Source organism: Dendrobates tinctorius, unplaced genomic scaffold, assembly GCF_039654945.1.
Source record: "Dendrobates tinctorius isolate UK_male_01 unplaced genomic scaffold, ASM3965494v1 ptg000058l, whole genome shotgun sequence".
NCBI classification, from domain to species: domain Eukaryota; kingdom Metazoa; phylum Chordata; class Amphibia; order Anura; family Dendrobatidae; genus Dendrobates; species Dendrobates tinctorius.
The window spans coordinates 22,199,202-22,225,000 of record NW_027361726.1 but is presented as its reverse complement, the minus strand read 5'-3'; the positions used below and the strand labels follow the sequence as shown (position 1 = coordinate 22,225,000).

The 25,799-nt window shown below is 46.1% G+C and overlaps 1 protein-coding gene across 1 annotated transcript in view; it reads right to left on the bottom strand.

Annotated features, from left to right (window-relative positions):
* TRIP11 (thyroid hormone receptor interactor 11) overlaps positions 1-25,799 on the bottom strand; it is a 108,996-nt gene that overhangs the window by 39,823 nt on the left and 43,374 nt on the right. Inside the window, exons 5-14 of the mRNA XM_073578154.1 lie at positions 14,295-14,363; positions 13,135-13,300; positions 12,481-12,816; positions 12,187-12,227; positions 12,010-12,108; positions 10,872-11,051; positions 5,589-8,546; positions 5,090-5,230; positions 4,278-4,471; positions 4,011-4,174 (exon numbers count right to left, since the gene is read on the bottom strand). Coding sequence (XP_073434255.1) covers positions 4,011-4,174; positions 4,278-4,471; positions 5,090-5,230; positions 5,589-8,546; positions 10,872-11,051; positions 12,010-12,108; positions 12,187-12,227; positions 12,481-12,816; positions 13,135-13,300; positions 14,295-14,363 — 4,348 coding nt within the window. The remainder of the gene's footprint in view (positions 1-4,010; positions 4,175-4,277; positions 4,472-5,089; positions 5,231-5,588; positions 8,547-10,871; positions 11,052-12,009; positions 12,109-12,186; positions 12,228-12,480; positions 12,817-13,134; positions 13,301-14,294; positions 14,364-25,799) is intronic.

Genomic DNA, 25,799 nt, shown 5'->3' with positions numbered 1-25,799 from the left:
GATCTGGCTGAAGATCGTGGGGTAGAGAGACCACTCGCCTGATGCTAGGCCCTGGCGGCTTCGGAAGTCAGGAGCCCAATTTTCCACCCCCGGGATGTGAACGGCTGAGATGGTCTGATTGAATGCGGACTGGTTTGCCCGCGAGGAGAGACTGACAGCGGAGGAGGGCAAGGAAGATTGCTCTGATTTCCAGAAGTTTGATGCGGAGAAGGGCTTCTTGGGGGTTCCAGCGCCCTTGCGCTGTTTTCTGATGGAAAACTGCTCTCCACCCGAAAGACTGGGGTCGGTGGTGATGACCTGCCACTGAAGAGGGAGAAAGGATCTCCCGTGCAGGACTGATGAAGGCAGCGTCCAGGATTGCCTCACCTTGAGAGGCAGGAGTATGGGTCGGTCCAGAGAGACTCAAGTCTTGTCCCAGGCAGAGAGTAGGGACAGCTGAAGAGGACGGGTCAGAGTGTCTAGAGTGATCTGAACGCAATCTCTGCAGGACGGGCCTTTGGATCAACAGATCGTCCAGGTAAGGGATTATTGGAATCCCCCTGAAGCGAAGGATGGCCATGACGGCTGCCATGACCTTTGTGAAGACCCTGGGAGCCGATGCTAGGCCGAAGGGGAGAGCCGTGAATTGGTAGTGATCCTCCTGGATCGCAGATCGAAGGAACCTTTGGTGCTGTACACAAATAGGGATGTGAAGATATGCATCCTGAATGTCTATGGACCAGAGAAATTCCCCCGGCTCCATGGAGGCGATCACCGAGTGTAGGGACTCCATCCTGAAGTGGCGGATCCGATGGCGGATCCGTACGTGGCGATTCAGAAGTTTGAGGTCCAAGATTGGGCGGAGCGAGCAGTCTTTTTTCGAAGACATTCGAGTAGAACCCTGAAAAACGTTCGTTTGGAGGAACGGGTACGATTAGTGGATAGGAGGGAAAGACAGCTTGGAGGAGCACTGGAGTCTGAGACGGTTGTTTCAAAGGGTGAGACAGAAAGAAGCGTCTCTCGGGGAGGGAAGAAAATTTGATTTTGTAACCGGAAGTAATGATTTCCCTTACCCAGGCGTCGTCGACAACCGACAGCAACTCGTCCCTGAATGAAAGAAGTCTGCCTCCCACCCTGGAAAGACTTCCAGGTGGGGGTGACCCGTCACTTGGAAGAGAATCTGTTGGAGCGGGATCCAGAGGGCCTGGGGGTCCTGCCCTTTGGTCTCCAGTGGGCCGAGGGTTTGAATGACTGTCTACTCTGCTCTCCAGAGGTAGAAGGACGGTCCTGCTGTGAGGAACTTTCCAAAGAAGGGAAAGGTCGAAAGGACCGAATGGCCGAGGAGCCTTCCTGTTAAAGAAGCGCTTGGGTCTAGACTGAGGAAGAGAGGTACTCTTACCTCCACTTGCGTCACATTATCTGGTCCAGGCTGGCTCCAAAGAGCCTGGAACCTTGAAAGGCTAGGTTGGTGAGTGACATCTTAGAGGTGGTGTCCACATTCCATGTTTTCAACGAAAGGATGCGGCGTATGGCCCCAATGTTACTTGCGGAACTCCCGGCTGCATCCAAGGAGGCAGCTAGATGGTATTTGCCGGCATGATCAATTTGGTCCGCTAATTCAGCTAGCTCATCTTGAGGAGATGCCCTTACGAAGAATCTTTGCCCAGGCTGAGATCGCTTTCGCCACCCAAGTGGAGGCGAAGCTGTGACAGAGAGCGGCGCCAGTGGCCTTAAAAACAGATTTGGTCAGTGATTCGATCTGTCCGTCAAATCCTTCAGTGACGCACCGTCCGGTAGGGATAGAACTGTCTTGGAAGACAGACGAGAAACCGACGGATCCACCTTAGGGGACTCGTCCCACTTTGTGAGGAGGTCCGAGTTAAAGGGGTATAGCACGTCTAGATGTTTTCAACCAGAAAAACACTTTTCTGGATGTTCCCAGTGTTTGGTCAAGGTAGCCTCGAACTCTATGTGATTGGGAAAGTTTCGGGAGGGAGGCCATGCACGTTTAAATGAGACAGAGGAGTCATGTAAAGGGATGTCATCCTCCTTTAGCTTGAGTGTTTGGGTAATAGCCGATATAAGGCTATCTACTATGTCCTGTGTTTTGGACGTGTGGTCTGTATCTGAGTCAGACACGGACCGTGAATCTACATCTGACCCAAGGTCCTTGTCAGAGGAAGGGATCTTGGACGAAGAGAGCAGTTGGATGCTGCGGAGGGTCCTGATGAGCTGGAAGAAGAGCCAGACAGAGCCTGCTTCCTTGAACTCCTACACGGTCTGTCCCTTTGGAGGTCGCGGTCAGGTGCTGGCGACTCGCCGTGAGAGGCGGTCGGAGCACTGGTGGCTGTAGATAGCTCTGGAAATCGTTCTAGGACCTGGACCAGGGACTGGGATACCACCTTAGTCAGGTCTGCGACCGACTGAGACATTGCAACAGCCCACTCTGGGGGAGGAGGAGTGCTCTCATCCCGGGAGTCAGTGTGCTCCTGTGGGGCAGACATGGTGGAGGTACTGCAGGAAGGGCAGAAAGGAGACGACTGACCTGACGTCCACTTTTTCTTACAGCGTGCGCAGGCGTAGTGAGTTACGGTTGGCCCAGAATAGGGAGCCCTTGTAGAGTTGGGCATATGTAGAGTGTACTGCGTTATAGATACTGCAGAGGAGCGCTATTTAGTGTCCCAAGGAGAAGGGCAGAGTCTACCCGTTACCAGCGATCCGCAGAAGCTGGAGAGTAACTGTATCCCCCAATAGTAGGTCTGTGGGCTGCTAGAACAGCACACGAGGCGCTGGGCAGCGTTCAGGATGCAGGAGAACTGAAAAGGATTCTAGCGGTGGGCGAGGCTTGGCAGCCGACCTGCGTGATAGGCTGCCAGCAGAAGGGGGTGTGTGCTAACGAAAGCGCCCCCGCGATTGGCTGGACAGGAGGGGAGGCGTGTCCCATGCCTTCTTCCTGGCCTGAATAAGGGGGGGAAAAAAAAAAAAAAAAAAAAAAAAAGGCGCCAAAGGAGAGCGCGCTTCCGAGAAAACTCCAGAGAAAAGAAAAGCGAAAGGGCTGAAGCCGGCGCCTGAACTGTGGTAGTGAGCCTGTGTGGGCGCGATGTACTGCGCCTGATGCCGATACCCCGAGGCGATAAATGCTGCGCGGACACCGCTGGGCATGAGAGCTGTGGTGAGATGGAGAGGCGCACACCTGTAAGAATGGGTGCGAAGTTTAAAAAGCAGCGTGGGCCAAGGGGTGAGGGCGCCTCACTGACAGTATTGTTGACTTTCATGAGCATCTTCTATATTCTGAAATCAGGTTCCATCTTGAGGCATACCGCAGGGGCCCTCGAGTGGAGAGGGTCACTGGGAGAGAGGATCCTCCTTCCCGCACTGTGTCCCTACAGTGCAGAGGAGAGCGTCAACCCCTTCAGAGAAGGGGGAGGTCACCACTGGTGACCACAGTCTTCCTCTCAGCCCTCGGCAAAGAGAGGGGTGAGGAGGGGAGATTGCAAGGACTAGCCACCGGTCATCACCCAGAAGCACCCGTGAGGGTGGTAGGGGATAGAGTCCTGCCTGCGGACCTGAGAGATGCGATGTGGGCGACACCCCACTGCTCGCTCAGCCGCATGATATGGGAAGGCAGGGTGAGAATTTACACCCCGTTTCCCTGAAGCTGTATCTGAATGACAAATGGAAAACGTTAATAACACAAAAAAAAACCTAAAAGGGAAAAAGAGTTATCTGCGGATCTGGGGAGATCCAAGTCCGCCTCCTACAGACACTAAGCACAAACTGAGGTGCTTAGTGCCTGTCGGTGGGTGTATACTGCCGGGGAGGAGCTATTTTTCCTTTTTTGCATAGTGTCAGCCTCCTAGCAGCAGCAGCATACACCCCATTGGTAACCTGTGTTCCCCAATGAAGCGATAAAGAAATATGTAAGAAATGAATCCTCGCATATCATATAACACAAATTATAGAACTTTGTAAGCTTTACTCAGTAGTGGTCAGGCAGACGGGGACTATTGGGTTCGTACAGACAGGCTTACCTTGCTGGAACTGCTCTAGCACCATCTGAAGGTTGCTCAGGGACACTGCGTATTGCTTGACCTGCTCCTGAGACATATTAAACTGCATTACGGCCTCATCTCTCTGCCTGGAGATGAGGTTCAGCTGCTCCTGTAACGACTCCACCTGCATAGTGGCTTGATGACTGCGGAAGCAATATACATATATACGCAGTCAGTAATAAAAAGGTTGGACTGTACCAGGACACATACATGGGGGTAGATGGTTATGCAGAGGGTGAGCATCACCTGGCAGTCTCCACCGCGGAGGAGGAGGACAGTAGTCTCTCCTCCAAAACAGTCAGCTTCTTCTTTAGCTCGGTTTCTCGGTCCTCCGCTGCCAGCGCCTCGCGGGTGTATGAGTCCTCCATCTCCAGCAGGTGAGTACGCAGACGTTCGAGCTCCTGGTTCAGACGCTGCTCCTTTTCCCGTAAATGCTGGACCTGGGAACAGAGGAGAAAATGATTTTATAAAAAAATAAATAAATAAATAAATAAATAAATAAATAATGGAGGATGTGAAAAGCGCGGTGCTGGTAGAAATTGAAGACACTTGTTCTGCTGTGACTGATACAAGTGATATTGAAAGTTCTGCAACTTTCTAATAAACATAGTAATTTAATCCAAAACCTCTCTGTTGTCAGTGAATTTTCTTTTTATTTCCAATGAGAAAAAAAATCCTTTGTACTCCAATACTAAGCTCACAGCTGAGAGTTTGCTACAAATGTAACACCCTACAATACTGAGTGATTTGCTTATAATGAATTGTCTCCTCTTTATGACCCTTACGTAATCTCTTGTCCTCCTCCTACAGACTCCTGTCCTTTCTTCCAAACACATTTAGAGACCTATCCCATGCGCAAGACCCTTGTAGATCCCTGTCCCCCTCTTCCAGACCGATCTACATACACGTCCTTTCTTCCAAACCCATCTAGTCACCTGTCTCCTCCAGACCGTTCTAGATATCAATGTCCTTCCTCCTCCTGACCCCTCTGTATATTATGTGGCTGTGGAAAAGTGCAGCCATGCAGGGTTTTCCCACATCTCTCAGGGGTCACCAACCTCATTTTGCAGGGCGACACTCTCCATCTGCTTCTGTTTTAATGCCAGCATCACCTGGTCCCTCTCATGCTGGAACACAATGGCTTTCTCCTGCATGGATTTCACCTCATTCAGCAAATGGTTCAACTCTCCGGCCTTCCCCTGAGGAATAAGCCAAGAGTCATCAGTGCAGCTCTGAGGATTTTACACAATTAACTTGATGACAGTTTGTTCACGTTTTTATGGAGCAATTTTCTTCAATGACTAAAATGCAATCTATAAATGTTTTGGACTTGTATCTTAGGGTCCAGCGTGGTATGGCTACAGACGAGCACTGCCTAAAGGTTACAGGCATGTGCATCAGTCATGTTATTACCTTTGCGCTTTTCAGGCAATTCGGAGAAGTGTTAATTCCTCCAGTCACATCCACTTCCTAACATCTCTACTTACAGAGACCAGGGCAAATCTGAATTTAGCTTTAGAAGTGAATAGACAAGAAATGAAACTTTCTGCAACCAACCTGCTCCTTCTCCTTTAGAAGTTTCTCAAGGGCTGAGGACTTTTCCCTCATAGCGTTGGTCTCAAATTCCTTCTCACGCAACAGCATTGAGAATTGCATGTTGGTTTCATGCAGAGCTCGGAATTCACTTTCCTTCTCCTTCTCTTTGGCCATCACCTTCTCATTCTCCTCCTTTAACTTGCGGATGTCCATCTCCAGGATCAGTGTTCTCTCTTTCAGGTTGGTGACGGCTTGTCTAAGGAGCTCGTTTTCGTTCTCTTTATTCCTCAGGCTTTCGGTGGTTGAGTTTAACTTGTCTCCTTTTGTCTTTATCAATATGTCCTTTTCTTTCAGTGACTTCTGCAGGAGTTCACTCCTCTCCTTCACCTGCTTGAGCTCCAGAACGGTCTCTTCCTGGCTCCTGCGGCCATCCTCGGAAGTCAGGGCCATGGAGTTGGACAAGCGCTGGTTGTTTTCCTGCAGTGTCCTGATGGTCGAGTCCTTCTGTTGTATCTGAAATTTTAGCTGCTCGTAATCCTGGAGAACCTTGGTCACTTGATCGTCGTTCAAATCAGAAGAAGTGACCGACTGACAAGCGATTTCAGATATGGCAGACCTTTGACTTGCCTGCAGTTGTTCAAGAATTAGCTCTTTCGTGTCATTCAATTCTCCGATACTGCTTTGCACATTACTTATCTCTATGCCTAGACCCTTCAGCTTCTTCTCATTGTGCTCGTAGCTCTGGATCAGGCTGATGTAATCCACTTGTAGCCTTGAGTTGGAATCGCTATCTAGATGTATCTGACCCTGAAGTTTGTGCAGTTCCTCCTGCAGGTGAGCCGACTCGTGCTGCATGTTTTGCACGGTGGTCATCACCTGCTGCTTCCATTCTTCCATCTTCTTCACCTGTTGCTTCAGTTTCTCTCTTTCCTGCAGCAGCTCTTCAAACTGATTACTGTTGACACTTCCCATTTCGTTTCCGCTCTCGGAGCTGGATGCCTGAAGGACGGTCAGCAAGGTCTGACATTTCTGGCTCAAGGCATCAATCTCAATGTCTTTTTCTCGAATGATCCTGGACAGGTTTTGAATGGTCTCCTTGAACATGTCTTGTGTGCTACCTTCTTGGCTGCGAGAGAGTCTCTGGTTTTCTTCTTGGAGTTTCAAGAGGGCCGATTCTTTGGCAGCCACAACATCCATCATTTTATGGTATTCTGTCCGTAGTTGACTGTTCTCCCTCGTTTTCTCACTCAGGACAGCCAGGACCTGCTCCCTCTCCATAGCATAGGCTTGTAACTGCTGCTGGAGATACACTACATCTTGCATGTAATTGACAGCTGACACTCTGGCATGAAGATTTTGTATCTCTAGGTCTTTTTGTTGGATCATCTGAGTGAGCTTCCCAACTTCGTCTTTGGACAGCTGGTCAATCTGCTTAGTCAATGTGACGTTCTTTTCGTTGAGCATTTTAATTTCCATCTCTTTCTCTTTGATGCCTTTCACCAGCCGTTCGATTTCCACTTTTGACAGGTCGTATTTCTCCGTCCCGTTATCACTGTTATTAAGGTTCTGCGTCTTGGTATCTTGGAAAATGATCGAGGAATCCGTGTGGATAAGATGCTCGTTTTGTAGCTGTGAGCTGATCAGTTCATTCGTCTGCTGAAGACTGGAGATCTCACTGTCTTTCTCCGACAGGAGCTTCTCATAAGTGTCCACCATCTCCTTATGGTGCATCTTAATTTCATCCATTTCCTTCACCTTTTCCTGCAAAGATTTCTGGAACTGAAGAGAGCTCTGATTCTGTTTCTCCACCGATTTCCTCTGAAGTATCAGCTCTTCCTCGTAATTATTTCGCACTTTAGTTAGTTGCGTTATCTCAGCCTCTAGTTCAGTGATGATATCTAATGTCTTCGGTTCCACCGCTGGCTGCAGACGGCTCTGCTGATCCTTCAATCTTTCAATCTCCTCCTTAAGGTGGCTGTTGTCTTCTTTCATGGAGGCCAGCATCTTCTCCTTCTCCTCAATGATTTGTTTCATCATGTCGCACTCTTGCAATGCTTTCCCGCGCAGGTCCAGCTCTTTCTGCATTTCCAAGTTCTTTTCTTTAAGCTTGTGTATGAAGGTCTCCTTCTCTCGTATCAGTTCGGTCAGCTGCTTCTGTCCTTCCAACGTACTCGTCAGCATCTCCTTAGTTTCTTCACAGTCTGTTTCCATTTGTTCGAAGGACCTCTTGCTTTCTGCTATCTGGAAATCCTTCTCCTGATTGAGCTTAACCAGGCGCTCATGCTCCCGGTGCAAGGCGGAGGTGTCCAACTTTTGGGCGTTAGATAGTTCACTGATTGTCCGTTCGTACTTTTGAGCCTGTTCGAGCAGTCGGTTCTCCAGCTGATTTAATTCCATCTCCAGTCGCCCTTTCTCCATCCGTAAAGCCTCAATCACCGTCTGTTTCTCCAAAGAATCTTTTCCACTCTGAGCACTGACATCCTGCATCCGTTGTGTGGCCTGTTCTTGGGTCGACAGCAGCATCTCATTTTCCATCCTGAGGTCACAGATTTCTTTCTCTAGTTCGTCCTTCATCTGCTTCACCTCAGAAAGTTGGTTAGAGAGTTTTACAATCTTTAATTCTCTTTCTTTTTCACATCTTGCATCAGAGTTTTCTTTCGTCGTGGTAAAGTCGTTTTTGATTTGGTTCAGAGTTGCTTCACGTTCCTTATTCTCCATGATTAGGCCGTTATTGGTGGCTTCCAAAAGCTTCAGTCTCTCCATCATTTCAATAACCTGGGCATCCAGCAGCTGTTTGCTTGTCTGCAGGTCAATGTGATTTTCCCTTTCAAACTCCAGCTCCTGTAATAAGTTGCTGTTCTCGGAGAGAGTTTTTAACACTTTCTCCTTTTCCCTTTGCAGCTTCTCTGCAAAATCTTTAATTTGGATTTCTGTTTCATTTTTCTGCTTCAATAACTGTTCCTTCATAAGCATCAGGTGCTGAAAGACAAGTTACAGAATATGTTAAGAGAAGCACAGAATTCAGTAAGCAACACGGGGAGGGGCGCTCCTCAAAACATTAACCCCTTGTGTCAGAAAATTACCAAAAACCAATTGGCCAAACCAATTTATAGCTGCTCCATCGCAGACTACCTCTCACATGCAGCAGCATTTGCATGGATTTTTTTCAATACAGTAAATGTAGTCACAAACATTTCCTAAACATAACTGCAGAGTAAAAAATATACAGTATATACTCGTGTATAAGCTGACCCGTGTATAAGCCGACTCCCCTAATTTTGCCACAAAAAACTGGGAAAACTTATTGACTCGCGTATAAGCCTAGGGTTAATGGTGGTCCAAGAAGATGCTTCATAGATAAAACCCTCCATATGCTGCTGCACAAAGATTAATGCTGCCCCATAAGATGCTCCATAAATACCCCCATAACATGCTGATGCACAAGGGTTAATGCTGCCCCGTAAGATTCTCCATAAATACCCCATATGCTGCTGCACAAGGGTTAATGCTGTCAAATAAATACCCCATATGCTGCTGCACAAGGGTTAATACTGCCCCATAAGATGCTCCATAAATACCCCATATGCTGCTGCACAAGGGTTAATGCTGGCCCAAGAAGATGCTCCATAAATGCCCCCCATATGCTGCTGCACAAGGGTTAATGCTGCCCCATAAATACTCCCCATAAATATACTGCTGCACAAGGGATAATGCTGCCCCATAAGATGCTCCAAATACCACCCATAATTTGCTGCTGCACAAGGGTTAATGCTGCCCCATAAGATGCTCCATAAATACCCCATATGCTGCTGCACAAGGGTTAATGCTGGCCAAAGAAGATGCTCCATAAATACCCCCCATATGCTGCTGCACAAGCGTTAATGCTGCCCCATATAAGATGATCCATAAATACCCCAAATATGCTGCAGAGCAAGGGTTAATGCTGCCCCATAAGATGCTCCATAAATACCCCCCATATGCTGCTGCACAAGGGTTAATGCTGCCCCATAAATACCCCACATAATATACTGCTGCACAAGGGTTAATGCTGCCCCATAAGATGCTCCAAATACCACCCATATGCTGCTGCACAAAGGTTAATGCTGCCCCATAAGATGCTCCATAAATACCCCCATATGCTGCTGCACAAGGGTTAATGCTGCTCCATAAGCTGCTCCATAAATACCCTCATAATATGCTGCTGCACAAGGGTTAATGCTGCCCCATAAGATGCTCAATAAATACCCCCATAATATTCTGCTGCACAAGGGTTAATGCTGCTCCATAAATAACCCTTATTTGCTGCTGCACAAGGGTTAATGCTGCCCCATAAATACCCCCCATAATATGCTGCTGCACAAGGGTTAATGCTGCCCATAAGATGCTCAATAAATACCCCCATAATATGCTGCTGCACAAGGGTTAACGCTGCTCCATAAGATGCTCCATAAATACCCCTTATTTGCTGCTGCACAAGGGTTAATGCTGCCCATAAGATGCTCCATAAATACCCCCCATAACATGCTGCTGCACAAGGGTTAATGCTGCCCCATAGGATGCTCAATAAATACCTCTTATTTGCTGCTGCAATAAAAAAAAAAAAAAAAGACACTCTACCTCTCGTCGCTGGGGGCCAGATGCCGGTGTCCTGAGCCCCCAGCATCGGCGATATTTACCCATCCCTGTTCCATCGCCGTCCACCGCTGTGTCACCCGGGTCTCTGCAGTGACAGCAGAGGGCGCGCACTGACTACGTCATTGCGCCATCTGCCGTCACAGCAGGAGGACCCGGAGACACAGCGGTGCACGGTGATGGAACTGGGACAGGTGAATATTACTCTGCCCCCTTCATACTCGCCCCCTCCTGGCGCAAGGTCTTCTCTGCATCGGCAGCCCCTGCTTCTCCCTCTGTCGTCTGCTTCCTGCATTCAGCTAGTCACGTGGTACCACTCATTAAACTCCTAAATATGCGCATATTCATGAGTTTAATGAGCGGTACCACGTGACCGCAGGAAGCAGACGGAGCAGGGGCTGCAGAGATGTGCCAGGAGTTGCGAGTATGGTCTCTAACCCCCCACCCCCAGTATATGACTCGCGTATAAGCCGAGAGGGGGACTTTCAGCCCAAAAAAATGGGCTGAAAATCTCGGTTTATACACGAGTATATACGGTAGGTAATTTTTTTTCAAAATTTCACTGTAGCTTCTCTTTCCATACTATATGAGGAAATGGTTTCACTTTTTGGATGAAAAATCTGAATAATATCAGCTGCAGTTTCACATGATGTGCACAGAACAGCAGGCTACCTGCATGGCTTCCTGATTCTGTGTGTCCAGCTCTTCAAGTTCTGCACTAAGTGTCTCGTTCACCAAGATACTTTCCTGCAGCATCCGCTCCTTTTCTTCCAGATCTCTTCGCAGTTGCTCCAAGTCGGATTCCTTCGCAGATGAGGACAACACAAAATCCAATTCTGACCTGAGTGCATCCTGAAAGGAAGAAAACAGGTATTAAAAGTAATATAATTCAGAAGTCCTTCCATCACACGTCCGAGTTATTAAACGTGGTAAGAGAACCAGAGGAGCGGAAAGCACAGAACAAAACACAGCAGCCCCCCTCAAGTGCACTAGTACAAGGAATAAACAACATCCCAAGTGATGTCACCGCTGTTCTCTGGTGATGGATAGGCAGCATTCTAAGTGATGTCACCGCTGATCTCTAGTGATGGATAGGAGGCCTTCTCAGTGATGTCACCGCTGATCTCTAGTGATGGATAGGAGGCCTTTTCAGTGATGTCACCGCTGATCTCTAATGATGGATAGGAGGCCTTCTCAGTGATGTCACCGCTGATCTCTAGTGATGGATAGGAGGCCTTCTCAGTGATGTCGCCGCTGATCTCTAGTGATGGATAGGTGTCATTCCCAGTGATGTCACCGCTGATCTCTAGTGATGGATAGGAGTCATTCTCAGTGATGTCAACGCTGATCTCTAGTGATGGATAGGTGTCATTCCCAGTGATGTCACCGCTGATCTCTAGAGATGGATAGGTGTCATTCCCAGTGATGTCACCGCTGATCTCTAGAGATGGATAGGAGGCATTCTCAGTGTTGTCACCGCTGATCTCTATTGATGGATAGGAGGCATTCTCAGTGATGTCACCTCTGATCTCTAGTGATGGATAGGTGGCATTCTCAGTGATGTCACCGCTGATCTCTAGTGATGGATAGGAGACATTCTCAGTGATGTCACCGCTGATCTCTAGTGATGGATAGGCGGCATTCTCAGTGATGTCACCGCTGATCTCTAAATATTGATAGGCGGCACAGCTAGTGAGGTAACCGCTGATCACTAGTGATGGATAGGTGGCATTTCTGATGGCAATGTTATTGCAGGCCCTATTACTATGTAGTATCACAGCACTGGATCAACACAGATCTTTATAGTCACCTTTTCTTTCTCCAGCTGTTTCACCTCCTGCTCCAAAACAAGTCTCTTATTTTCCAGCTCCATCAAGTCTTTACTCTCTGGCAATAAGTTGTCGTCCATCTGTAAAATTAAGTCAGATTCTCATTACTGAAGCAGAAATCCCCCATAAAACATGTGGTGATCTACACTTCCGGTTACCTGATCAGATGGAGACCTTCTGCTCATTTCTTTTTCAGCATCTGAAAAAGGAAAAAAAATAAAAATAACTCACACTGTGGTGAAGTGCCTCTGCTATGATTTACACTACAGTACTGTTTGTTTATGCTGCAATTAATCTAAACAAGCAGAGGTGCATTGTAAACTGCGGCAGAGGGATGTAATAGAGTAATCATCTAATAGATGCCCTAAACATGATGCAGAGTTACAGATTTATTAAACCCACATCTGGACAACCACTGTACAAGTTGTGTGCAAAATGTGCTGAGTTCTTACCAAATAATGCTTCCTGTAAGCGCAGGACCTCCTGCTTCAAGTTAGTGACGTCTCCTGAGCCCCCCGCACCCCCAGATTTCTGCAGCTCTGTGTAGTCAGACATCAGCTTCTCATAGTCCATAGACAAGACGCTCCTCTCATTTACCATCAGCTCCTTCTCCATTTGCAGGACACTTCTCTCCTCCTCGGATGATGATACAAGAGCATGTAGCTCGCTCACTTCCTGCTCCAGCTCCTGAACCTTCTGGGAGCATTCAGCGTTTGCAGCTTCCAGGGAGAGAATGGTTTTCTGTAGTTCGAACACTTTGGAGTTGTCAGAGGTTCCTTCTGCCGCCCCTATAATACAAACGGTGATATAGAAAGGAGTGAAAAAATGCTAACAAAAGTCTTTACACAGCTGCATCCATAGAGTGTACAAGAGAGTCATACATACAATGCATTATGGAATATAAATCTTAACTACATTTAGTCCAGCCTTCAGTGTAAAGAATGGATGTGATTGTTTTGGTTTCCACGAAAAAAACCTCAGGTATACAGACATAATGTATACTTCAGTGATGCATGGGCAAGATAACATTGGTATATTTGAACACCAAACAATCACAACTTAATTTTTTCTATTATTCTGGTATTTATATATGTGAGGCCACTAACCAGTGTTCAGCTGCTCCTCCAGCTCCTCGATCCGCTCCTCATATTCTCCCAGCTCCTCACGGTGCCGCCTTGTGATCTCCGCAAGTTTCTGCCGATGAGCATCTTGTAGTGCTGAGAGCTCATGCTGATGATCGTCGATCTCTTGGCTCATCTTCTCCTTAAGATCCTAGAACCAAGGGAAATAAAAAGGTAATCGACCAGAAAACATCACAGTCTGGTCCAGGGCCCAGCTACAAGAGGGGAGAAGCAGCATGAGCACAATATAGGGCTGTGTCTGTATCAGCATCAGTGCGGCCCAGCATATCGCCTCAGGTCACGCCTCCTATGGGGGGGGGGCGACCCCACACATCGCCTCAGGTCCCGCCTCCCAAGGGGGGGCCGACCCAGCATCGCCTCAGGTCACGCCTCCCACAAAAAGCCGACCTCGCACATCGCCTCAGGTCCCACTTCCCATGGAGGGCCGACCCCACGCATCGCTTCAGGTCCCGCCTCCCACGGAGGACCGATCCCACACAATGTCTGAGGTCTGAGGGCAGACTTCGCACATCGCATAAAGTTCCACCTCCCACAGGGACAGACCACACGCATTGCCCGAGGTTACACCTCTCACGTGGGCAGATCCCAAACATCGCCTGAGATTGCACCTCACCCGGGGCAGCTCTAAAACAGCTTTGCCTCCTCCTCCGTGAGAGCTGCCCCACACAGTGCTGCTGCTTCCTCCTCCAGGAGTGCCCTAGCATATCTCCATCTCTCCTGGGGCCACCACCACCCTGAAAAGCTCCGCCTCCTCTCTTGGAATCACCTCCCAACATAGCGCAGCCGCTTCATACTCTGGGGCCACCCCAGCACAGCTTCACCTCACCAGGAACCGCCTCCACACGGGGCCACCCTAGCACAGCTCCAACTCACCTGGGGCCGCCCCCACAAAGCGCCACAGTATCTTCCTACGGGCCTCCCTAGCACAGCTCCACCTCACCTGGTGCCGCTGCCCTAAAACAGCTCTGCCTCCGCCTAGAGTCACTCCCAACACAGGGCAGCCACTTCCTACTCTGGGACCGCCCCAGCACAGCATTAAGCAACATTAGCAGGCAGTTCCTCAAAACTTTGACTTGGGCACATAAGTTAAAAAAAATGAACAACAAGTATCCACCAATTTTGACCTTCACGGTATGTTGCAGTGCGCAGATCTCGCTGGTGTCGGTGCTTGGGGACCCTTGAAGTTTTGAAGACTGAAAAGATAAATCAAATCACCATCAATAAGTGTTAAAAGGCGACCTCAACAGTGACTATGATAATTACTGTCCTTGCAGGAATACTGAATGAGTCTCGGACGAGAAAGAAGGTTACATCGCTAAGCTCAATCCATCAGCAGGGTTGTGCATAATAACCTATACACTGTCAGATCTGCGCCGTTATACTGAATATAAAGATACCTATGTTGATGAAATCCGTCATGTGCTTTTTAAATACTTATTTTTAGTTAATGATATGCTTTTGTCTGATAAGGCAGGGTTCATGTATGTGATGCTCTGATTATATATTTACTAGCTATGAACCCGTTCTATGCCCGGGTGGCGGGCATTTTTATTGGTATATGGTCTCCCATCCTGGTATGTGCTGCACCCCTCATCCCTATCCTGGTATGTATGGTACCCTTACTCCCCAATCCTGGTATGCATGGCACCCCCCTCATCGCTATCGTGGTATGCATGGTACCCCCTCATCCCTATCGTGATATGCATGGTGCCCTCACCCCCCAATCCTGGTATGCATGGTCCCTTCACCCCCCAATCCTGGTATGCATGGTCCTCTCACCCCCCTTTCCTGGTATGCATGGTCCTCTCACCCCCCCTTTCCTGGTATGCATGGTCCTCTCACCCCCCCTTTCCTGGTATGCATGGTCCTCTCACCCCCCCTTTCCTGGTATGCATGGTCCTCTCACCCCCCCTTTCCTGGTATGCATGGTCCTCTCACCCCCCCTTTCCTGGTATGCATGGTCCCCTCACCCCCCAATCCTGATATGAATGGTCCCCCTGCACACATTAAAATAAAAAAAAAACAAAACAACATTTATATTCACCTTTCTTCCCTGTGTCCAGCGCTGTCCTGTTCTGGGCGTGTTGTGGTGCCGGACAGGGCGCCTGCTCAGTCCTCGCTTTCCACCGCCATGTTCTTGAAGACACACTGCAGTGTGTCTTCAAGAAAATGGCGGCGGTAAGCGCGGACTGCGCAGGCGCCGATTCATGTGACGTCAGGAGAGGGCGGGTTGTGGCGCCGGACTCGGCGCCTGCGCAGTCCTCGTTTCCACCGCCAATTTGTTGGACACACACTGCAGTGTGTCTTCTACAAAATGGCGGCAGTAAGCGCGGCATGCGCAGATTCCGGCGCTACAACCCGCCCTTTCCTGACGTCACATGAAGGCGCAAGACCCCGCGGCAACAGCAACACCAGCTCGGTAAGGTGTTGCAGAGATCGCGGTATGCGTTCAGTGCTTACGCATACCACGATCTCTTGGGGGGGATGCGTCACTGTCTGGAGCAAGACTGCACAGTGCGCAGGCGCGTCGTACTTGCGCAGTCTATAGAGGCTTCAGACAGAGTGACGCTTAGCCCGTTATATTATAGATAATGCAGACTGCCGACAGGGCATTGCTCCCTCAGTAACCTGCCCCCTAGTTTGCATAATGAATATACTAATGTGTGTATTTGAAAAAAAACATGTCACTTCATCAAAATGGCGGCACCTGTGGCCTATCATTTTTCAGTTAGTGCCTATTATCTTGTGTCGTTCGTATACATTAGTATATTCATTATGCAAACTAGGGGACGGGTCACTGAGGGAGCAGTGACCTGTCAGCAGTCTGCATTATGAATATATAATAAGAGCACCACACATGAACCCTGCCTTAGGACACGAGCATATCATTAACTAAAAACTAAAAATAAGGATTAAAAAAAGAAGCCCAAGATGGATTTCATCAACAAAAGGTATCATTTTATTCAGTGTAACGGCGCTGACCTGACACTGTGTAGGTTACTATGCACAACCCTGCCAACAGTTTCCGTTTAACTCCTTAGTGACAGAGCCATTTTGCAGCTTAATGACCATGCCAATTTTTAAAATTCTGAGGTTATACAGCTAGGTCCATATATATTTGGACAGAGACAACATTTTTCTAATTTTGGTTCTAGACATTACCACAATGCATTTTAAACAAAACAATTCAGATGCAGTTGAAGTTCAGACTTTCAGCTTTCATTTGAGGGTATCCACATTAAAATTGGATGAAGGGTTTAGGAGTTTCAGCTCCTTAACATGTGCCACCCTGTTTTTAAAGGGACCAAAAGTAATTGGACAGATTAAATAATTGTAAATAAAATGTTCATTTCTATTACTTGGTTGAAACCCTTTGTTGGCAATGACTGCCTGAAGTCTTGAACTCATGGACATCACCAGACGCTGTTTCCTCCTTTTTGATGCTCTGCCAGGCCTTCACTGCGGTGGTTTTCAGTTACTGTTTGTTTGTGGGCCTGTCTGAAGTTGAGTCTTTAACAAGTGAAATGCATGCTCAATTGGGTTGAAATCAGGTGACTGACTTGGCCATTCAAGAATATTCCACTTCTTTGCTTTAATAAACTCCTGGGTTGCTTTGGCTTTATGTTTTGGGTCATTGTCCATCTGTAGTATGAAACGACGACCAATCAGTTTGGCTGCATTTGGCTGGATCTGAGCACACAGTATGGCTCTAAATACCTCTGAATTCATTCGGCTGCTTCAGTCCTGTGTCACATCATCAATAAACACTAGTGACCCAGTGCCACTGGCAGCCATGCATGCCCAAGCCATCACACTGCCTCCGCCGTGTTTTACAGATGATGTGGTATGCTTTGGATCATGAGCTGTACCACGCCTTCGCCATACTTTTCTCTTTCCATCATTCTAGTAGAGGATGATCTTGGTTTCATCTGTCCAAAAAATGTTCTTCCAGAACTGTGCTGGCTTTTTTAGATGTTTTTTAGCAAAGTCCAGTCTAGCCTTTTGATTCTTGATGCTTATGAGTGGCTTGCACCGTGCAGTGAACCCTCTGTATTTACTTTCATCCAGTCTTCTCTTTATGGTAGATTTGGATATTGATACACCTACCTCCTGGAGAGTGTTGTTCACTTGGTTGGCTGTTGTGAAGGGGTTTCTCTTCACCATGGAGATTATTCTGCGATCATCCACTGTGAAGTACAGTATTCAGATGTACGGGATATCTTGTTCTTCAGACTCCATTTTTGTGCTTGCGACGCCATTTTGTTGTTTACGAGTTAAATTTTGTAACTTAACTAGATGAAAATTCACGGCTGTTATGAAACCAGACTGTACCAGCTTGTACAAGATGTGAGATATGAGATCCTAAAAGAATTTGCTATTGTTCTATATTCTACGTCACGCAGCTAGGGACATATTCCGATTTTCTTGCAATACTATTGGCTTAAATGTATTACGATTCTATTGGTAGTTGTATACTTTGCAAAATTAAGCCAAAGATTATAAAAGTGACTAAAATAAAGGGGCTTAGTGATCTGCCTTGATCCTCCCGTACAGAGACCCCCGTCTCCGTGTGGTCATTCCCAGTTGCTAGCAACGCCCTGTGAACTAATTTGGAAATCACTGGATCAACCGTGAAGGGTTAATTTAGCCCTACCTCAACACCACCACTGTTGTCTTCCGTGGGCGGGTGCCCAGGTCTTTTTGCATTGATGAGTTCACCAGTGCTTGCTTTCTTTCTCAGGATGTACCAAACTGTAGATTTTGCCACTCCTAATGTTGTAGCAATTTCTCGGATGGGTTTTTTCTGTTTTTGCAGCTTAAGGATGGCTTGTTTCACCTGCATAGAGAGCTCCTTTGACCGCATGTTTCCTTCACAGCAAAACCTTCCAAATACAAGCACCGCACTTCAAATCAACTCCAGGCCTTTTATCTGCTTAATTGAGAATGACATAACGAAGGGATTGCCCACACCTGTCCATGAAATAGCCTTGGAGTCAATTGTCCAATTACTTTTGTCCCTTTAAAAACAGGGTGGCACATGTTAAGGAGTTGAAACTCCTAAACCCTTCATCCAATTTTAATGTGGATACCCTCAAATGAAAGCTGAAAGTCTGAACTTCAACTGCAATCTGAATTGTTTTGTTTAAAATTCATTGTGGTAATGTCTAGAACCAAAATTAGAAAAATGCTGTCTGTCCAAATATATATGGACCTAACTAACTCTGGAACGCTTTAACGGATCCCGCTGATTCTGAGAGTGTTTTTTCGTGACATATTTTACTTGATGTTAGTGGTAAAAATTTCTTAGATAGGACTTGTGTTTAGTTAAATTTTTATGCCCTTAAATCAGAGAGATATGTCACACAAATTTCTTAATAAATAACATTTCCCACATGTCTACTTTACATCAGCACAATTTTGGAAACCAAATTGTTTTTGTTATGAAGTTATAAGGGTTAAAAGTTGACCAGCGATTTCTCATTTTTATAACAAAATTTACAAAACCATTTTTTTAGGGACCACCTCACATTTAAAGTCATTTTGAGGGGTGTACATGTCAGAAAATACCCAAAAGTGACACCATTCTAAAAACTAGACCCCTCAAGGTGCTCAAAACCACATTTAAGAAGTTTATTAACCCTTTACGTGCTTCACAAGAACTGAAGCAATGTGGAAGGAAAAAAATAAACATTTAACTTTTTTTTTTGCAAAAAAAAAAAATGTTAAAAGAGAAAATGAACCACAAAATTTGATGTGCAATTTCTCCTGAATACACTGAAACCCCATTTGTGGGACCCTATTTGTGGGGGTAAACCACCTTTTGGGCGCATGGCAGAGCTCGCAAGGGAAGGGGCGCCGTTTGACTTTTTCAACGCAGAGTTGGCTGGAATTGAGATTGGATGCCATGTTGAGTTTGGAGAGCCCCTGATGTGCCAAAACAGTGGAAACCCCCAACAAGTGACCCCATTTTGGAAACTAGACCCCTTAAGGAACATATCTAGTTGTGTGGTGAGCACTTTGAATCCCCAAGTGCTTCACAGAAGTTTATAACGTAGAGCCGTGAAAATAAAAAAATCATTTTTTTTCTACAAAAATGATCTTTTCGCCTCAAATTTTTATTTTTACAAGGTTAACAGGAGAAATTAGACCCCCAAAGTTGCTATGCAATTTGTCTTGAGTACGCCCATACCCAATATGTGGGGATAAACCACTGTTTGGGCGCACGGCAGAGCTCAGAAGGGAAGGAGCACCGTTTGACTTTTTCAAATGAGAATTGGCTGGAATTGTGATTGGACGCCATGTCGCATTTGGAGAGCCCCTAATGTGCCTAAACAGTGAAAAAAAAAACATAAGTGACCTCATTTTAGAAACTAGACCCCTTAAAAAAAAAAAAAAAAAAAAAAAATTATCTAGATGTGTGGTGAGCACTTTGAACCCCCAAGTGCTTCACAGAAATTTTTAACGCAGAGCAGTGAAAATAAAAAAAAATTTTTCCTCAAAAATGAATTTTAGCCCGCTATTTTTTATTTTCACAAGGGCAACAGGAGAAATTGGACCACAAAAGTTGTTCTGCAATTTGTCCTGCGTACACTGATACCCCATATGTGGGGGGGGGGAATCACTGTTTGGGCACATGGGAGAACGCTATTTTGATGGAATGTTCTGCGTATGTCATGTTGTGTTTACAGAGTCCCTGATGTGCTTAAACAGTGAAAAAACCCCACAAGTGACCCCACTGTGGAAACTAGACCCCCCAGGGAGCTTATCTAGATGTGTGGTGAGCACTTTGAACCAAGTGCTTCACAGAAGTTTATAACGCAGAGCCGTGAAAATAAAAAATCTTTTTTTTTTCCACAGAAGTGATTTTTTAGCCCACAATTTTTTTTATTTTCACAAGGGTAACAGGAGAAATTAGACCCCCAAAGTTGGTAAATAGTGGAAACCCCTCAATTCTTGCTCCAACCCTAACCCCAACACACCCCTAACCCCAACCCTAACCCCAATCCCTAACCTTAACCCTAATGCTAAGCCTAATTCCAGCCCGAACCCCAACCCCAAGCCTAATTCCAACCCTAACCCTAATGGAAAATTGAAAATAAATATATTTTCTGTATTTTATTATATGTACCTACCTAGGGGAATGATAAACGGGGCGGTTGACTATTTTTTTTTTATTTTGATCACTATGATAGTTTATCACAGTGATCAAAATGAATGAATGAAATCTGCCGGCTGGCAGATTCGCGGCGGGCGCACTGTGCATGCGCCCGCCATTTTCTTCTGGAACCAAGATGGCGGCGCCCACCAGAGGAGGCAGGAGGGATCTAGGACCACCGGGAGGTACGGGGACCCCATTTCTCACCCCTCTGATGTGCGATCACAGAGGAGAGATAAATTAAATGCAAAATCACAGCTTTTTTAAGCGATCGCCGTTATAGGGGGGCGCTATTTACTATCTCCACAGCGCCGTGAATTAACGGCGCTGTGGTTTAAGTACCCTTAACTACCGCCGTTAAAAGGCGTATCGGCAGTTGTTAAGGGGTTAAGAATGTCCAGAATGATGAGCAAATTACTCAGTATGTGTGGCCCAAGAGAGCAGCAGTAATCCACCTGGCAGCAAGTATGAAAATCCTCCTACAGAAAGGGGCATTGCCAGCTGCCAGAATTACCTATTCTTAGGATAGATCATTACTGTCATTAACCCCAAGGGTGATTTGCATGTTAAAGACCAGGCCAATTTTTACAATTCTGACCACTGTCCCTTTATGAGGTAATAACTCTGGAACACTTCCATGGATCACGGTGATTCTGAGAATGATTTCTCATGACATATTGTACTTCATGATAGTGGTAAAATTTCTTTGATATGACTTACGCTTATTTGTGAAAAAAACTGAAATTTGGTGAAAATTTTGCAATTTTCCAACTTTAAGGGTATGTGCACACGTTGCAGAAAATTTTTGCACAAAAACCTGAATCCCTTCCCAGAAACCGCACCTATTTTTCCGCGCGGTTTTGATGCGTTTTTTACCGCAGCGGTTTCTAAAAGCATGGGAGAAGTCTAAACCGCGGAAAAAACCGCAAAATTAATGTGCATGCTGCGGTTTTTACCGCGATGCGTTTTTTTCGCGGTAAAAAACGCATCAATGTGCACAAAAAGTGCAAAATGCATAGGAATGACTGTGCACCTTACTTTTAGCGGTTTTATAGCGGTTTTATAGTGAAAACCGCGGTAAAAACCGCTAAAACAACGCTGTGTGTGAACACAGCCTAAATTTCCATAAAATACTTAAGTAACACTTAAGTAACATTTCCCACATGTCTACTTTACTTCAGCACAATTTTGGAACCAAAATGCGGGTGTGGGACAGAACGACAGACAGGTATGGTAGTTTTTTTTTTTATTTTAGATTTATTACAGGAGAACGAGGGCTTTGGTGGAATAGGCGTTATACTCCCCTGTGTTTGTTATTTTTAATTAAAAAAGTAAAACTGTGTTGTTTTATTTCCAATAAAAGACTTTATTCTGGCTGTGTCTTTATTTACCATTTAACTATAGGATTAGTAATGGATAGGTGTCTTATAGACACTTCTCCATTACTAAGCCTTGGGCTTGATTTCACCTGTCAATACAAAGGTGACATCAACCCCACAAATATTACCCACTTGCCACTGTTACAGGGCAAGCAGGAGGAGCCGGGTAAAGCGCCAGAATTGGCACATTTAATAGATGCGCCTTTTCAAGGCACCTGCGAGCTGCTATTTTATGAGCTGAGGGGTCACAATCCATGGACCCTTACTAGCCTGACAATACCAGCCCCCAGCTGTGAGCTTTAGCAAGGCTGCCAAAAATATGGGGGACCCCAAGCCGGGTTTTTATTTATTTAAATAATTAAAAAAAAAAAAAAAAAAAACAACAACAGCATGGGGACCCCTCTATTCTTGACAATCAACCTTGTTGAAGCTGACAGCTGAGGATTGCAGCCCCCAGCTGTGAGTTTTGCCTGGCTGGTTATAGAGAGTACAGGGGAGGGGGGCGTGACCGGATGAGAAGCTGAGCAGACACAGGAAGCATTAGCTGCATGCTCCTGCAGACCTCTGCAGCTCAAAGCATCAGAGAACGGAGGGAGAAACCCGCACCAACACTCACCACAGTCTCAGGAAGGGTCCGGGCAAAGATGGGGGGACTCACCTGGAGCAGGGGAGCAGCGACAGGCAGACACCGGCCTTTGTGCCGGCGCCCGGAAAAATCCAAGATAGCTGCCACGGCACTCACCATGCGGGCAGCGGCTGTGTAGAGCACTCTGGGGGGGGGTCTGGTCTCCTGACAGCAGGTCAGACCCCACCGGAGAGGAGCCTTAGCACAGTGGAGCAGGCACAGGAGGAACCTGACAGATCTTCACCCAGAGCCTGGAGAAGCAAGGCACCAAACCGCAAGTATATGTACCTGTATCTGACACAGGGCACAGCTCCACCCCCCCCCCCCCAATCACAGAGGCCACAATAAAGTTCCTGATAAAAGATCTAAAGCAGGCTATACACACAGTGACATTACCTCAGCCTTCACTGCACTACAAAAAGACATTGGGCACATAGGGGACAGAACAGCCCATATTGAGGAGAAGTTCACCACAACCACTTAGTGGAATCATAGAATCGTAGAGTTGGAAGGGACCTCCTGGGCCATCTGGTCCAACCCCCTGGTCAAAGCAGGATTTGCTAAATCATCCCAGACAGATGTCTGTCCAGCCTCTGTTTGAAGACTTCTATTAAAGGAGAACTCACCACCTCTCGTGGCAGCCTGTTCCACTCATTGATCACCCTAACTGTGAAAAAGTTTTTTTCTAATATCTAATCTGTGTCTCCTCCCATTCAGTTTCATCCCATTGCTTCTAGTCTTTCCTTGTGCAAACGAGAATAAAGATGATCCTTCTACAATGTGACGGCCCCTGAGATATTTGTAGACCGCTATTAAGTCTCCTCTCAGTCTTCTCTTCTGGAAGCTAAACATTCCCAAATACTGCAGCAACCTTTACTCATAAGACAGGGTTTGCAGACCGGTCACCATTCTGGTCACTCTTTTCTGAACTTGCTCCAGTTTGTTGATGTCTTTTTTAAAATGTGGTGCCCAAAACTGGACATGGTATTCCAGATGAGGTCTTAACAAAGAGGAGTAGAGGGCAATAATGACTTCACGTGATCTAGACTGTATGCTTCTTTTAATACATCCTAGAATTGCATTTGCCTTTTTTGCTGCTGCATCACACTGTTGACTCATATCCAGTCTGTGATCTATTAGTATACCCAAGTCTTTTTCACATGTGCCGTTGTTTAGCCCTACTCCTTCCATTCTGTATATGCTTTTTTCATTTTTATTGCCCAGATGTAGTACTTTGCATTTTGCCCACTGCTCCAGTTTATTTATATCTTTTTGAATCCTCTCTCTCTCCTCTACTATTAGCTATCCCTCCTAGCTTTGTGCCATCAGCAAATTTCATCAGTTTACCCTCAATCCCTTCATCTAAATCGCTGATAAAGATGTTGAACAATACAGGGCCCAGGACAGAGCCCTGTGGTACCCCACTTGAGACATTCTTCCAACTGGATGTGCAGCCATTTACGACCACTCTTTGGGGCCGATCACTAAGCCAGTTATGAATCCACCTAGCAGTGGCCTTGTCCATTTCATACTTAGCCAATTTTTCAATAAGGATTGTGTGAGATTCTTTGTCAAATGCTTTGCTGAAGTCAAGATATACTATATCTACAGCATTTCCCTGATCCACCCAATCAGTGATTCTGTCATAGAAGGAAATTAAGTTAGTCTGACATGACTTATTAGTTACAAACCCATGCTGACTCTGTTTAATCACTTCATTCTTATCCAGGTGCTTACATACATGTTGTTTAATAATTTGTTCAAAGATCTTTCCTGGTATAGAAGTCAGACTCACCAGCCTATAGTTGCCTGGGTCCACCTTCTTCCCCATTTTGAAGATAGGAACAACATTTGCTCTTCTCTAGTCTTCTGGGACTTCTCCTGTTCTCCAAAAATTTTCAAAGATTATGGAGAGGGGTTCAAAAATTTCTTCTGCTATCTCCTTCAGTACTCTGGGGTGTAATTCATCTGGACCTGGAGACTTGAATTCATTTAGGTTAGCTAAGTGTTTCCTCACTATCTCTCTGTTTATAGATATCCTGGATTCTTCTATTCCCTTAATAGGACAGTGAAGAACAGTTGATGTCACATTTCCTTTCTGGAGAGAAAACAGATGCAAAATAGGAATTAAAAAGTTCGGCCTTCTCAACATCCTGTCTTACCATTTCATCATTTTCATCCTGTAAAAATCCTATAGCATCTTTGACTTTTCTTTTACTTTTGACATATCCCCAAAATCCTTTATTATTGCTTTTGACATCTCTTGCAAGCCTCAATTCATTGTCAGATTTAGTAATCTGATTTGTGCCCTGCAAGTTCTGCAGACAGCATTATATTGTTTTTTAGATATGCCTCCCTCTTTCCATTTTAGAAACATTTCTTTCTTCCTTTTTAGCATGTGCTTAAGTTCTTTGTTCATCCATCCTGGTTTCCTTAAATGCTTCCCTCTTCTCGGAATTGTTAACAATTGTGCTTTGAGAATTTTATTTTTCAAGATTTCCCATCCTTCCTGGACATTTTTGTCTTTAAGGATATCCAGCCATTGGATCCCTCCAATTCTCTTTCTGAATCCGTTAAAATCTGCCTTTCTGAAATCTAACCTTGACGCCCGAGTCTTCACAGGTCTTCCTCCTCTAGTTATCCAAAATTCTAAAATAGCATGGTCGCTACCTCCTAGGGTCCCAGCCACTTTTACCTCCTCAACCATCTCCTCCCTGTTTATAAGGATTAGATCCAAGGTAGCAGTTGCCCTTGTTTTCTCCCCTACCTTTTGGAAGATAAAGTTGTCAGCAAGAGAGGATAAGAATTTCCTTAACCTGTTAGTTTTGCCTGAGAGAGATTACCAACAAATGTCTGGATAGTTGAAATCTCCCATGACAACTATGTCATATTTTTTGGAGAATTTGGCCATTTGATGCATAAAGAGTCCAGCCATATCTTCAGCTTGCACAGGCGGCCTGTAGTAAATGCCTACAATGGTGTCCTTTCCATTGTTCTGTCCTTGTATTCTTACCCAAACAGTTTCCACAGAACTCCCAGTCTCTGAAGCTTCAATCTCTGTGCAGATATACACGTTTCTAACATACAATGCGACACCTCCTCCTTGTTTATCAAGTCTGGACGCTCATGAGGAGATCGCCGCCCTAAAACTGAAGCTAGAGGATCGCTCCAGACGCAACAGGTTTGTGGTAGTGTGTTGTGATGAGCGAGTATACTCGTTGTTCGGGTTTCCCAAGCATGCTTGGGTGGCCTCCAAGTACCGTATTTTTCGGACTATAAGACGCCCCGGACCATAAGACGCACCCCAATTTTCAGTAGGAAAATAGGGAAAAAAAAAAATAATGTGTTAAATGGGGGTCTGTCTTACAGTCCGAATTCAGCTTACCTGGGAAGGGATCCAGCACAGGTGGAGAAGTAGTCACAGGGGTCATTCAGTGGTCCAGGCTCGTGCGGTGGCGGGGCTGGGGCA